Source organism: Myotis davidii, unplaced genomic scaffold, assembly GCF_000327345.1.
Source record: "Myotis davidii unplaced genomic scaffold, ASM32734v1 scaffold478, whole genome shotgun sequence".
NCBI classification, from domain to species: Eukaryota; Metazoa; Chordata; class Mammalia; order Chiroptera; family Vespertilionidae; genus Myotis; species Myotis davidii.
The window spans coordinates 4,149,594-4,164,103 of NW_006289570.1; the positions used below are offsets into that span (position 1 = coordinate 4,149,594).

The window sequence follows — 14,510 nt, forward strand, 5'->3', positions numbered from 1 at the left end:
ACTGCCCCCGTCCACTCAGTACATTTAAGGCCAAGGACATGCAATGCAAAGAGACACATTCCTCCCCTTTCAGGAAAATTTCTGTGAAATTAGGATGACTCAAACTTTCCTTGTAGGTCCTTAAAATAAAGGGTGAGTGTTAAAGGCATTCCATTTTTGAATGGCCCTTAAAAATCTTTTTCTAGGAGATTTAGAAAGAGGGGTAAAATTATCTCAGCGCACTGAACACAAATAAATATTCTGGCCAGCTTTCCCTGCGTGATTAACCCATTGTCTTACAGCCTGGCTTCTAATTCTGAAATGAGTGCGTTGACTTAGTTGCTGTTTTTCAAGAGGAGAAAGGAAGGAAAAGAATTTTGAGATAGAGAAGTACATTGATCTGTTGTTCCATTTATTTAAGCATTCATTGGTTGCTTCTTGTATGAATCCTGACAGGGGTCCAACCTACAACCTTGGCATATTGGGATGACGCTCTAACCAATGAGCTACCTGGCCAGGGCCTTTTTATTTCTGGTGTCCTCAAACTTATGACCTCCTTTTCTTACATTACAAGCTCTTTGGGGCTCCTTTTCTTCTGTTGAATTTTTAGAAACTGTATCCAGGACTCCTCAGTTTTTCAAAATCTTATTATTTGTTTAAAAAGCTGGATTATGATAACCATTCAGAAAATCTTGCTGATTTGTTACTAAAGTAGGAACTGTCATTTGAAAAATAAATAGGTGCGGTCTTCCTCTTTGGGAGCACACACACCTTTCTTCCCTCTCAGGCCTGAATCCTTACTTTTCTCTCCTGAACTCTAAGGGTCTCCATGAGACTTGCAACCCGGGGAGCAGCAGGCGGTAGCAGCTCATGCCAGCTGACCCCCTGACCCTGTCTCCGAGGTCCCTTTTCTCTGACTTTCCAGCGAGCTAACAGCAGCTCGTTTCTGTAGCATTTCCAGAGAGCCAAAGCCCCCCGCCCCCCGCTCTCTCCTGCTGCTGCTTCTATCCTAAGTCCTTCCTTGTTAAACTGTCCCCAGCTTTAATAAACATACGCTCAAAATAAGAAATAAAAAAGGAAATAAATATGGAGAGCTACAAGTGTCCTTGTAACATTTTTTAAAAATCTAACTTTACTTTAAATTTCTCATACCTGTACTTAATTATAACCTTAGCCTCATTTCAATTTAATTTTCTTAAACATTTGACTCCTACATGAGCATCAGTGAAATATGTATGCTATAAACACAAAAGGAAGATATTTATAATTATTATGATAACCTCATTTGTATTAGGTCCTTTTTGGTTTATTGGATATAAATCTGTAATAATGGATATGTTTATAAATAGCACATAGTTATAGTTTCTCCTTTTGTTTGGAACATAGAATTGGAAAAAGACATGCTTTGGGTAGTTAATGGTAAAAAGCAAAATTCACCCAAGTAAATGTGAGGATCTAATTGGCTCTACTTAGCAATTTATAAATTGTGCAGCATCCCATCCAGCAACCAGAAGGGTCCTCTGAGGGGCTGTACAAAATGAAAGCTTTGAATAGGAAGAAGGGTAGAGCAAGGAAGCTATTCATTCACTGAGTCAAACCGGTTTTGGCGAGCAAGGAAGCTATTAACAAACAAAATGATGGATTCTTTGTGGGCCAGGACACCTTTTCTTTAGAAGATAACGGGCAGGGTTTTTGTTACACAGATTGGCTCTTCTTTCTGTAAAGGAAGGAGAGGGTCCTAGGGACAGATGTACCTTACTGGTGCTTGACCAGAAAACTCCATACTGGTTAAGATGATATTTCTGGGAGAGATTGAAACTTCAGTTAGATCTTGTATTCAATCTAGGTTTGGTATCATGGGCTTTTAGCAGATTGAACTTCATTTTGGGCCTGTGCTGTTTTTTTCTTTAATATAATTAAACACTTGTGTGCTAGTTATTGCCTCTAGGCATGGGGGTCGGGGTGGGGAGTGGGTAATACCATCCCTATAGCTTTATTTTTTTGTGACAGTTTTTGTGGAAGTTATATGTCTCCCTCTCAAAGTTTGTACTTCAAGTAGCATATATCATAAAAATGCTCAATACTCCTATGTCACTCTCTTTCTTTGTAATCTTTAAATGTTTTAACAACATGGAATAATTTTAATATTCCTCAGTAGAGATAGAAGTGACAGAATTTTTAGAATAAGAAAACAATATGAAAAGGTGAAGTGACTTATTCAAAGTCATCCATGAATCAGTGATTGATTTTGGACTTACGTGAGCTAAAGATTTTTAATACAATTTTCTGTCCTCTCTATGTCATAAGAAAGTACAAACCCCAAAGAAGGAGAAAAAATAAATACAAAATAAATTTTAAAAAAGAGAAAGAAAAAAGAAGTGACTTGAGATTGAAGTGTATGTTTTAAATTGGTTAATGGAGATGGTCTCAATACTACCTGATTATTTAGAATTCAACAGAAGCAAAGAAGTGACGCAAATTGATTTTGCAGCCGATTCATTTGTGCAACTGTTGGGAATGAAATTTTTTTCTTCTACCCTTCTAGATTCCTTGAATTGTCTAGTAATTAATTTGACATAAGGTTAACACAAGAAAAACAAATTTAATTTTGTATATACAGGAGCCCTGTACAAATATGATAGCAAAGGCAGTCAGGCAATTCAGATATATATGCCCTTCTGAGCTAAGCAGTGGGATAAGGGCCAGGGAGTTTCAAAGAGAAGGAGGGCAGTTCACAGGACGATAAGAGGAGCAGGTGTTTGGTAATCAGATGTTCTCCCTGTTAATGCAGATTAGCAAGTCTATCAGATAAAATGTTATCTCTGGTAATAGCTCTCTTTCTGGGCCAGGTCCCCTATCTAAATACTTTTAATCAGTTAATGGAAAGGTAAAAGTTTACCTTGAGTCAGCTGGTTCTTCCATTTTTTTTAAATACCAGTGTGTCTTTTAAATTGATTTCAGAGAGGAAGGGAGAGGGAGAGATAGAAACATCAATGATAAGAGAGAATCATTGATCGCTTCCTCCTGCTCACCCCCTATTGGGGACTGAGCCCGTAATCTGGGCACGTGCCCTGACCAGGAATCCAACCATGATCTCCTGGTTCATAGGTCGATGCTCAACCACTAGGCCACACTGGCCGGGTGAGTCAGCTGGGTCTTGATTGCCATTCGCTTCAAATAATCCACATGCGAAAGTGGCACATTTGGGAGTAATACTCGGCTCCCTTCACTATATTGTGTAAGGATAGACTAAACTAGAATCAAAATCAGAACGAAGCTAATTATCAACATAGGATTTATTTTTAGATATTTACTAGTAGAGAGTCCAAATATTTTTATAAGCTATAAAAACTAAGTTTTATAAATAAAATAGTTAAAGGAAATACCTTTATTTAGAATGGACAATTTTAGTCCAACGGTCATTGAGTAGATGAAAATAGACTGTGTTTCTATCTTTGTAGACCTCAATTTAAAAATCCTCCGAGAAGATGAGAACGCTCCTGGGTCAGTGCATATTGTTAGATGGTAAGTAATTGACATTTTGCAAAAGTTGAATATTATTTTTATCATGGCTGAAATTACCCATAAGACTTTATTTGGTAACATCATTTCTTCCTTTTTTAAGACGTTCACAAACTTTATTTTGACCACATTTCACATTTTAGATTTAAACCCTTAGGGTCACTATCTTGCTGCCAGAGATTTTAGAGGAAATGTGATGAACAGTTTGGTAGGCAGATGGTTCCAACAACAAGGATTTTGCAAATAAATTAACTTCTAGTTTTGGCAAACAGAAATTATGACTAAAAAGACAGGGAAATGCCAGCATTTACAGAAATCATACTGTACAACATTCATGGGTATTGTTGACTGAGAGTCTTCAGTGGGCCAAGCTCTAGGGCATAAGATTTTACAGCCTGATTTTATTTATATCTCAAAACAACTTTATGAAGTAGGTATTAATTGTTTAGTTGAATAGAAAATGCTGTAGTTTGTAAATTACACAATTTATGTACCAGTAAGAAAGAAAAAAAGATGTTGCTAATGAAACCAGACACACCGCCAGTTATAAGATGCATCCTGATATTAGAGATGATAAAATATGAAAGAATGTGCATCTCCACTCTGATGAGATATGTTATATCCCCATGTTTCAGACGAGGAAACAGACTTCATGGGGCTCAGTTGCTGAACATCACATAGGTAGCAAGTGGTGCACCCGGGACTCACATTGGGGTAGCCTGACTTGAAGCCCACGCGTGTAGCTATTTATTTCATAGAGTGTGTCTCCATCTGTGTTCATGCTGCATTAAGTGAAACTAAATGTCTCTTTGTTGTTGTGGTGGTAACAGTTCTTTAAAATAATTTCTGCCTTTTTAAAATGATTTTCTACAAATTTGTAATAATCAATGTAATTTGAAGATACTGACTTAGTGTTATTTTTGAAGTCAATAGACTTGTATAAAGAAAGAAAAATACCAATCAATGTTTGATTACTCTGATAGCATGCCAGTGTCCTAAACAGTATGGAAACCAACATGAAGAATAAGATGTAATTCTGTACCCTAAAATTGCTTACCTATTATTTATAAAGTTCTATTAACACATTGAAAGGTTTTGGGAGTTTTAAAAATTTATTAAATGGGAAAGGTAACTAAATGATTATCAATTTAATGTACTTCAAAGCAAAACATAAACATCATTTCTGTATTTGGAATTTTTTTTGGCTTTGAATCTAGTCCAAATTGACATCAACATTTATTTCTTGACAGGATTCAAGGTTGTTTTGACGCTTTGGAAAGGGGATACGTAAGAATGTTTTAACATTTACTCAAAGACTCATCTTTTATCCCTTAAAAAAAGAGATTAGTCTTTATTTTGTTGTGTTTAATGTTGTACCAGTGCCTACATTTGTATTCATGAACCAGTTTCTTTTTATTTTAAGTTTTTGCTGTCCCATTGATGTCTCATTTACATCAATTAGAAATGAAGCCCTCATTTTTCTCTTTTACATACTCATATCTCTTGACCACAGAATTTCCTCTGAAGTCACTGGAAGAGACCCACAGGATGTGGGAGAGGGGAGACAAGAATCTGGCATTTAGCACACTGAGCATGTTCAAAATAGTGCGATTCAGTTTGCAGATATGAAAGGGAAAATGGACTTGGACAATTCGTTTTTATTCTGTGTTGGTTATTTTGGTAACGATGTTTGGTGTTTATATATAATCTGTCCCCTCAAAATAACTACTGTAGCTCAAATTTTTTAGAAATGCAGCTTAAATTTTAAGGGCATCAGATCTTTCTTGCTGCCCAAGACAGCTATAAAGGGTATAATAATTAGAGGCTCTAGTCCTAGCTAAAGAGACAAAATATATAAAAATGAAATGTCTAATACTGCTTCCTCCCCTTTCCTCCATCTGTGTCTTCTTTTCACTCTCTCTCAGTTTCTATTTCTTGAAGAAATCTTGACGTGATCTACAAGGCCTGTGTGATCTAATCTCCATCTGCTTTTGCAGGGCATCACTCTCACCATTGCTCACTGTGTTCCAGCCACGTAACACATCTAGAATATTCCACGTGCCTTTTACCTTTCTACATATTGTTCCCTTTTGGCTAACTCCAGTACCCTTCCGGTCTCAGCCTAAATATTTACTTCCGGGGAGGCCTTTTCTGACACTCCTCTTCCCCCGCCTACATTGTTCTCAAACATCTTGTGCTATTTCTCTATAGCAAATAATACAATTGACACCTATCTGTGTGATATTTTTTGTTTAATATTTTCTTCCCTGCTGGTCTGCAAGTTCTGTGATCTGGGTCATGTCTTTTTTTTTTTTAATCTTCACCGAGGATATTGATTTTTGGAGAGAGAGAGGAAGGGAGGGAGGGAGAGAGAGAGAGAGACATTGATGTCAAAGAGAAACATCGATCAGTTGCCTTCCATAAGTGCCCAGACCTGGGATCAAACCTGCAACTAGGTATGTACCCTGACCGGAACTGAACCCATAATCCTTTGGTGTATGGGACAATGCTCCAACCAACTGAGCCACTGGCCAGGGCTGGGGCCATGTCTATTTATGAATGAATAAACTTTTCATTAAATAATTAATACACAGTAGAGTTGCACTGTGTAGTCTTAAAATCAATTGTATGCAGTAACCAAAATAGCCACACAGTGTCACTAAAGTTTTAGTCCTTTGAGTGAAATAGGTGAGTAGTTTGCTATGAAATTGTGGTCCTGAAATTTTGTCATTTGTATTCTAGTTTTAAAATTTTTATGAGGTGAAATAGGTGAGTACTTTGCTATGAAATTGTGGTCCTGAAATTTCTTGAATTTCTTTATCTGTCCTATGACATTTTGGAATTTTTAAAAAATAGAATTTGTGATGTCTTAATAAAATATCACAAACTATTTCTTTGGCATATTGTAATACATGGAAATATACAGGATTACCAACTGCTTCATCTATTGGCTATCAGGATTTTATTTTTTGAGTTTACAGATTGAAGTTTTGTAGAGTTTTCTGAAGTTTTACCTATTTCTGGGTATAGCATGGTGAATGTTATTAAGATATAAAGAAAATGAGATATCATTGAGAGTCTTAGATATATTATTTATATATGTCATTTGTATTCTAGTTTTAAAATTTTTATGATAGGCTTTATTATATCTCTATCTGTATATCTATATATTCAAGCAGAAAAAATCTGTTTATAGTAATATATAGATGTAGGGGGAGCAAAGCTTTTATAGATTTATGTCAGGCTTAAAACTTTTTAGTTTAGTTGATTTGTTTCAAAAGGCACTTTTTAAAAAATACTTGTGGCACATTTAATTTTTAGTAAAACATTATTTTCATATCTTTAACCTCCCAAACTATAATATAACTTATAAAGAATAAGGATAATTATTTTCTTTTTCTTTCTTTCTTTTTTTTTAAAATCCCTCCTCTTCCCAGCATAACCCTGGGTATGTAATAGGTACTCACTGAGTGAATAAATAATTAGGATCCCTTTTGTTCTGAATAATACTTTTTTCAACTCAAATCCTTGGACCTCTCTGAAATAATATTTTAATTAGCCTTTAATGAAAATAATAGCAACATAGGTGCAAGTATATAAAATATAATAACTATTTTTTTTTCTTGAAGCTACACATGGCAATACTTACAGTAAGTATACATTTAAAGACCATGCCTCTGCCTCTACTGCATTGCCTTTTGGCAAGTGAAACATTAAAACAGTACTTTTCCTCTGCTTTCTTGAATTTCTTTATCTGTCCTATGACATTTTGGAATTTTTAAAAAATAGAATTTGTGATGTCTTAATAAAATATCACAAACTATTTCTTTGGCATATTGTAATACATGGAAATATACAGGATTACCAACTGCTTCATCTATTGGCTATCAGGATTTTATTTTTTGAGTTTACAGATTGAAGTTTTGTAGAGTTTTCTGAAGTTTTACCTATTTCTGGGTATAGCATGGTGAATGTTATTAAGATATAAAGAAAATGAGATATCATTGAGAGTCTTAGATATATTATTTATTTAAGAATTGTAAACCATAAAAATTATTTAGAATTTATTTGTAACTCAGTCACAAATCATAACCAGTAATCATAAATGCCTGGTTATCAATTTTCTTATAGTCAGTGTTTACAGAATACTCTAAAGGCTATATTTACAAAATGAGCTTATTCTAGCTCTAGCTTGAACTATGTATCTTAAGATCTATCTATCTATCATCTATCTATCTATCTATCTATCTCTATCTATTTCTGTACTCAATATAGCACAAATTGAACTCTTCATATAGAACATGTATTTTGTGAGGAGTAATCTAGTATCTTTCAGAAATTAAGTGCTGTTTATTTTTCCTAAACAGCTTTACCCAAATCCCAAGGAACCTGAGGTAAGAACACACATAGAGATGGGTAATATCTGTACATTATATTTAAATATGTTTACCTACATTGGGGCCATAGATTATGTTACTGGACTGCCATATCAGCAAAGTAACTTGTAGTGAGCTCTTTCAGTGTTTTATTGTAAATTTCACCAATTCTTTATTATGAGATTTTAAAAACTACTTAGGGGCATTGAAAAATAAGCGTGGAGTAGATGAGCCTGTTCCCTAACATGTTAACATTAAGAATCTCTGCTTGTATAAACACCGTATTTTATTACTTATTTTAACTGATTCTGAATCCTTCTTGTTTGTGGCCTTTTGGAAGATATGGCATAATTGTAAACTTTTTTTTTCCCAACTAAATTCTCCCCTTTTTGACCTATTCCTAGATTTTCAGAGCTTTACCTCTTTCTTTCTCTAAATTTCTTCCCTCTGCTGACTGAGTTCTACTCATCCTCAAGGCCAGCTTACCTCCAAATATTTCATGAAAGCCTCATTGCCTCTTCTGTTCACACTAATTTCTTCCTTCTCTAAATTCCTTTTTCATCAGTACCCCACAATTTAACACTCTCAGTTGATTCATGTAGATTACTTTCTCTTCCCAACCAGACTGTGAATTCTTGTTTTCTCTCTCCCAAAGGGGATAGTATAGTCTTGGGCACGTCATAGTTACATGTGCTGCTTTGAATGGAAGCTGGCGGTGGCATAGACATGGAGGGAGAGGCCTTTCATTCTCACTCTCTCTACTTTCTTCCTATCTTTCCTTCCGGTTCCTTTAACTTTTCTTTGCTTTCCATTTCCTTCTCTAAGCCAATGGGTTTAGCCTAATTAGTGGCATTCAAGACTAAGTTGAGCATTTTTAGTCTTTAAAATCCTTTCTTGGCAAGACCATAAATATGTGTTTGAACAAGGTGGAGGAAAACGGGTACATACAGGCGGGCAACAATTCTTTAATGTCAGAGTACCTCTGGGTCTTTGTCTCTTGTGTAACTTCAGAATGCTTTTCCCCTTCCAGCTCTAATGGGAAGTTTCCCAAACTAAACCCTCCTGCTAAATTGTTAATAAATCGGTCGCTTCCCTAGCGCGGAAAATTATGTTTTCTTATGCACACACAACTTCAACTCTGAAACCGGTGGTTTTGAGGTAGGGAACTGCTAAGCAAATTGGGCTTAACTACAGAAAATCTTACAGAGAGAGGAGAGCTATTAAATGAGCTTTGCTACACGCAATGTATATAACAGGGAGTTAGGAAACAAAGGCTTATTATATAAGTTCTGAGCTATCATTTATGAGCCTGAAAAAAAAATTTGAATGCTTCCAGACTCTTCATTATTGGCATTTATCTGATATCGTGCCATGTTTCCTGACTCATATCCATAGAACTGTATCCTCCACTACGCAAAACTGCACAAACAATACCAATATTAACGTTTACCACGGGTGAAAATACGTTTTACCCGCGGATTAAACTTTGCAGCACACCTGTGAAGAGTGTCACGGTACACAACTGAGAACCAGTGTCTTAAGTAAAGGGTGCTTACCTAGTCCAGGGGCCAACAGGAGTTTGAGCCACACACAGAGTGGCTGTGCTTGTGCACTTGACGTTTTGAGATGAACTGACCAAAGTAACTAGAAAAAGAAAAGTGAAGTAGTAAAGAGGGGTAGTGTAGCTTTTCTGCAGACACTACAGAATGCGTGGAGGGTATTAATAAGTGTAAGCCAAACTGTAACCATGTTAAGGAAAGATTTATACAACTCAACGCATGGTAGACCCCTAAAGAATTACTATATGAATATTGTGAGGGCACAAATCAAATATCACGTTTTCATTCTCAAATGATCTCAGGCAACAGATAGCACAACTGAGTAAAAGTTGTATATTCTCAGTTTTGCTAAACAGTCTGTTTATAGAAAGGTCATAAAGGATCTGTTCTCAGTACAATTTAAAATATGAAAGATAGCTCAGAGCATCAAAGCTGGAGTTGGCTGGGAAACATGGGCAGGCAGGAGGACTAGGCATTGTTTGGGTGACAGGGCAATTACACTCAACGGCAGCAAAGAGACAACACGCCATGTAACTGGCCTGTCCGAAGTGAAGCTGTTGCTGCAGGCACTCCAGTTTCACATTCCTCTCCTGTGCAGTGCTCCCTCCGTCATCTTGGGCGATTGGTTCCAGGACCCCGGTGGATGCCAAAATCTGCAGATGCTCAAGTTGTTATATAAAGTGTGTGGTATTTGCATATAACCTACACACCTCCTCCCGAAGACTTTAAGTCATCTGTAGATTACTTGTAGTACCTAATACAATGAGGTGCTCTGTAAATAATTGTTATGCTGTGTTGTTTAGGGAATAATGACAAGAAAAAAAGTCTGTACATGTTCAGAACAGATACAACCCTCATAGGCCTAACTACATAGTGCACGTCAGCAGCCACGTGACATATTTTTTTCCAAATATTTTTTTAACTTTTTTTATTTTTAATCTTCATACAAGGATTTTTTTTTTCCATTTAGGGAGGGATAGAGGGAGAAAGAGAGAAAGAGGAACATCGATGTGAGAGAGACACATTGATTGGTTGCCTTCAGGCCAGGGATCAAACCTGCAACTGAGGTTCATTCCCTTGATTGGAATCAAACCCATAACCCTTTAGTGCTCGGGCTGATGCTCTAACCACTAGCCAGGGCCTAAATATTTTTGATCCTTGCTTTGTTGAATCTGAAGATGTGGAACCCATAGATCTGACTGTACTCACAAAGCAGCCTTCTGAACTTGGTTGGATTTTTCAACTTTTGCTCGAAAAATGTTTTTTCTCTTTTAAAATTATCTCCATTAAAAATCAGTGTTCTTTGAGTTTAAGCAGATGAGCTAATTTCTCTAGGACCTGTTCACTTGTGATTAATGGGATAGCAAATCTATGTATATAAAAGGCTAAACAACCACCAGACCATTCGACTATCCAGCCGATAGCTATGATGTGCACTGACCACCAGGAGGCAGATGCTCAATGCAGGAGCTGCTGAGCTGCAGTGACTTGGCAGTGGCGGTTCTTGAGTGACGCACCCTGGAACCAGAGAGGAGGGAGCCCGATTCCAGGGTGCATCACCCGAGAACTGCCCTCTCGCAATCTGGGACCCCTTGGGGGATGTCAGAGAGCCAGTTTTGGCCCGATCCCCACAGGCCAGGCCAAGGGACCCCACCTACCAGAGGGACTGCGCTCACACTGCAGACGCCCTTCGAGCTGTGGCACCACCCCAGGTGCAGCTGGTTGGGAGGGATCACAGGGGGTTGGCTCCAGGGCATGACCGGCCTGTCTGGCCCAGTCCTGCTCACTGGCCACCTTCTAATTAATTTCCTTCCAGTGTGCATGAATCTATGCACCGGGGCACTAGTCATATAATAAAGAAAAGTAACGAGAGCATTGAGACTTTTTCTGATCAACCTAACATCCTCATTCTCACATTTCCAAGGAACAAATAGATAAATGAAGGGTATATTTTATGTTCTGACTTAAATTCACATCTTTTTCCTGTCTTTAATACCTTCTCCAGCTCTGTGGACACACTGTAGTATATCTGGCCCAAATGTTTGCTTCAACTACTAGACAATTATTACATTTTAATTGGAGTATATCTCTCATGAGGACATTTGCCCTTCTTTATTTCTAGCTTTCTTAACAACGAGGGGAGAAGATAGCAATAGTACCTAGTTTTAAGTGCAGGATAAACAAAAACAAGACCTGAAATCATAGATCCTAGTTTCTTCTCTATTTTTTCCAGTTTTCCTGTTGCCATTCTAGTCTTCTCTGAATTATTGCAGTAGCCTCTTATTTAAAACCCTTCAGTGGACTTGTGTTCACTTTTAATAAAATCTAAAGCCCTTACTGTGACTGACAGGCCCCCAAACTTCTGCAGCCTCATCTCCTGCACTCTCCCCCTTGCTCACTCATTGCCAGGCACTCGGCCTCCTCTCTGATCCTGGGAGAGGCTTCCTTTCTTACTTCAGAGCCTTTGTATTGCTGTTCCCTCTGCCTGGAACACCCCATCGTCCCCTCTTGTCACCCAAGACTCAGCTCAAGCAGGGACCTTTTCTGTCATGTTCACCACGGTAACTCCAGTGCCTGACACAAAGTTCAGTAAATATCTGTTACATGAATAAATGGTTTCTCAACCGGTTCCACTGTCATTTATTTACGCTGGTCACGTACTTGACTCTGTGCCTTAGTTTTTCCAGCTTTAAAATGGTAACAATTGCCCTAGCCAGTTTGGCTCAGTGGATAGAGCGTTAGCCCACGAACTGAAGGATCCTGGGTTGAATTCCATTCAAGGCCACTTACCTCAGTTGCAGGCTCAATCCCCGGCCCTGGTCGAGGCATGTGGGAGAGGTAACCAATGGATGTGTCTCTCTCACATCAATGTTTCTCTCTCTCTGTCTCTCCCCGTCCCTTCCACTCTCTCTAAAAAAAAAAAAAAGGAGAAAAATCCTTATCTCTATATCTGCAAAGATTATTCCTGAATAATGTAATGCTGTGAAACAGACAGGTAAGTAGGAAGTATAGTAGATACGAAATGAAAATGTTTCTTATCTATTATCAGATAAGATTCTGGATTTCTTTTTAAATTTATTTTTCAATTACAGTTTTCATTTGATACTATTTTGTATTAGTTTGAGGTGTGTAGCATAGTGGTTAGACAATCATATACTTTACAAAGTGTTCCCCCTGATATTTCCAGTCCCCACCTGGTACCGTACATAATTATTACAATATTATTGACTACATTTCCTATATTGTACTTCACATCCCCTTGACTATTTTGTAACTACCAAAGGATTTCTTTTTTAAAGTAATTTATTTCTCTGTTTCCTTTGATGTTTCTAGAAAGTGACTGAGATATACCAGTTCAAATTCAAATACACAAATGAAGGAATCACTATGGATTTTGACAGGTAGAATCTAATTGTTTAATGAACACGAGGAATGGATATGATTGGGGTAAACATAAGCCTTTTGAGGCCACAGATGGGCCTTACGCTTCCTTTCTAACTCTCCTCTCCCAGTAATCCTACAAAGAACACCAGCGCTGCTATAAGGAGGGATCGTGTAATTGTTGAAATTCCTGGTGGGAATGGGGGCGTCCTCTGCTTCCCTCTTTTTCTCATAGGTGGTGTTAGTGGGCCCTAAAGCAGTTATGCTTAAGTGGTTGAGAGTTCCAATTCCCAAGGCAGACGGCTGTAGCTTGGAACCCCAGCTCTGACTGGTTATATAACTTTGGACAAATTACTCAATCTCCCTAAATATTAGTATGCACTGTGGAGTTGATAATACAGTATCTACTGCCTATTGTTGTGATGATTAGTTATAATGCATATATTAAGCTGTGCCCGTGTCTGGCACATAATAAACACTCATTGAATGGTACCTGGTGGTGGTGATAGTGGTCCCCGAAGGCAGTGGTGGCTGGTAGACAGCACAGCAGTAGAAATTACGTTAATTATGTTCCGTCTACATGGTGCTGACGGAAGAGCTCCAAAGCTCTATCTTCCCACTGAACCAAAGTGTCTCCATTGCTGTGCCAAGATACTGGCCCTCTCTGCCTCTGAACCTGGGGTGGATGGGACCACTGAACGATTTGCTTAGAGACACAATCACTGCCCTCTGCTTACCTCAGTATGTCATACAAAAAAACTTTCTGTGTATGTCTTAGGGTGGAAAAGACTGGGAAGCACCGAATTTTCCTAGCACGTCTTGAATTCCAAGTGTTTAGGTATACTAATAGGTTAAATAGCAAAGACAAGGCTTTTGCTTCCGAAGGTCCTAGTGCAGACGGAGATGTTTCTGTAAGGAGCCACGTTTATTTTCTTTATTTCTTCCCAGGAGCTTTTGGGTTTAGAAAGAGCCAAAATTTGCTGATGAGATGGAATGGAAATGGAGGGGGAGGATGATGGGAAAAAGCACGCGTGACAGAGGACTCCATGCCAAGGGGATGAGTTTCCCTGAACGGAATGACTCTAAAGAGAAATGTGGCCTAATTCTCAATTTTCTACTATTAGCCCTGTTTCATAATTTATTGCAAGTTTGAGGATGTCTCTCCAAGATTCACTTCCTTAATTATTTTCTCACTTGTAAGACTTACAGACGGCACTAGGATGTGAAGAGGAAGTAAGTTCTAGGAATGAGAATGAGAATAGAACCCCCATTAGCTAACATCTGTATAGCACTTCACAGATTGTACAGCATTTTTCATACATGTTCTCTCACACAAAACAGTTGCCTTTATCCTCTAAAATTCACATGTATGAACTACTGACAACCAGAGAAATCTCTCTTTTTTTTTTTTCTCCTCACCCAAGGATATTTTTCCATTGATTTTTAGAGAGAGTGGGAGAGGGAGAGGCAGAGAGAAATATCATATGAGAGAAACATCGGTTGGTTGCCTCCAGACCGAGTGCTGGGCTGGGGAGGAGCCTGCAATCGAGGTATGTATACCAGCTAGGGCGAGAAATTTCTTTTGTTATGAAGGCATGTATGTCAAGAGGTGAGCAGTAAAACAAATGGCCAAATCTTTAAGCTACTAAGAAGGAGAGACGGTAATACATATTACTGATTTCCTAGAAAACCC

At 38.0% G+C, this 14,510-nt stretch overlaps 1 protein-coding gene across 4 annotated transcripts in view; it reads left to right on the forward strand.

Moving 5' to 3' along the window:
• The window catches only part of HORMAD2 (HORMA domain containing 2), a 54,389-nt gene that overhangs the window by 10,603 nt on the left and 29,276 nt on the right, over positions 1-14,510 (forward strand). For 2 of the 4 annotated variants that reach the window (XM_006762068.2, XM_006762067.2), the window contains exons 4-8: positions 3,441-3,504; positions 4,752-4,788; positions 7,131-7,151; positions 7,869-7,895; positions 12,770-12,837. In XM_006762068.2, coding sequence (XP_006762131.1) covers positions 3,441-3,504; positions 4,752-4,788; positions 7,131-7,151; positions 7,869-7,895; positions 12,770-12,837 — 217 coding nt within the window. The remainder of the gene's footprint in view (positions 1-3,440; positions 3,505-4,751; positions 4,789-7,130; positions 7,152-7,868; positions 7,896-12,769; positions 12,838-14,510) is intronic. The other 2 variants (XM_006762069.2, XM_006762071.2) reach the window with 2 other exon arrangements.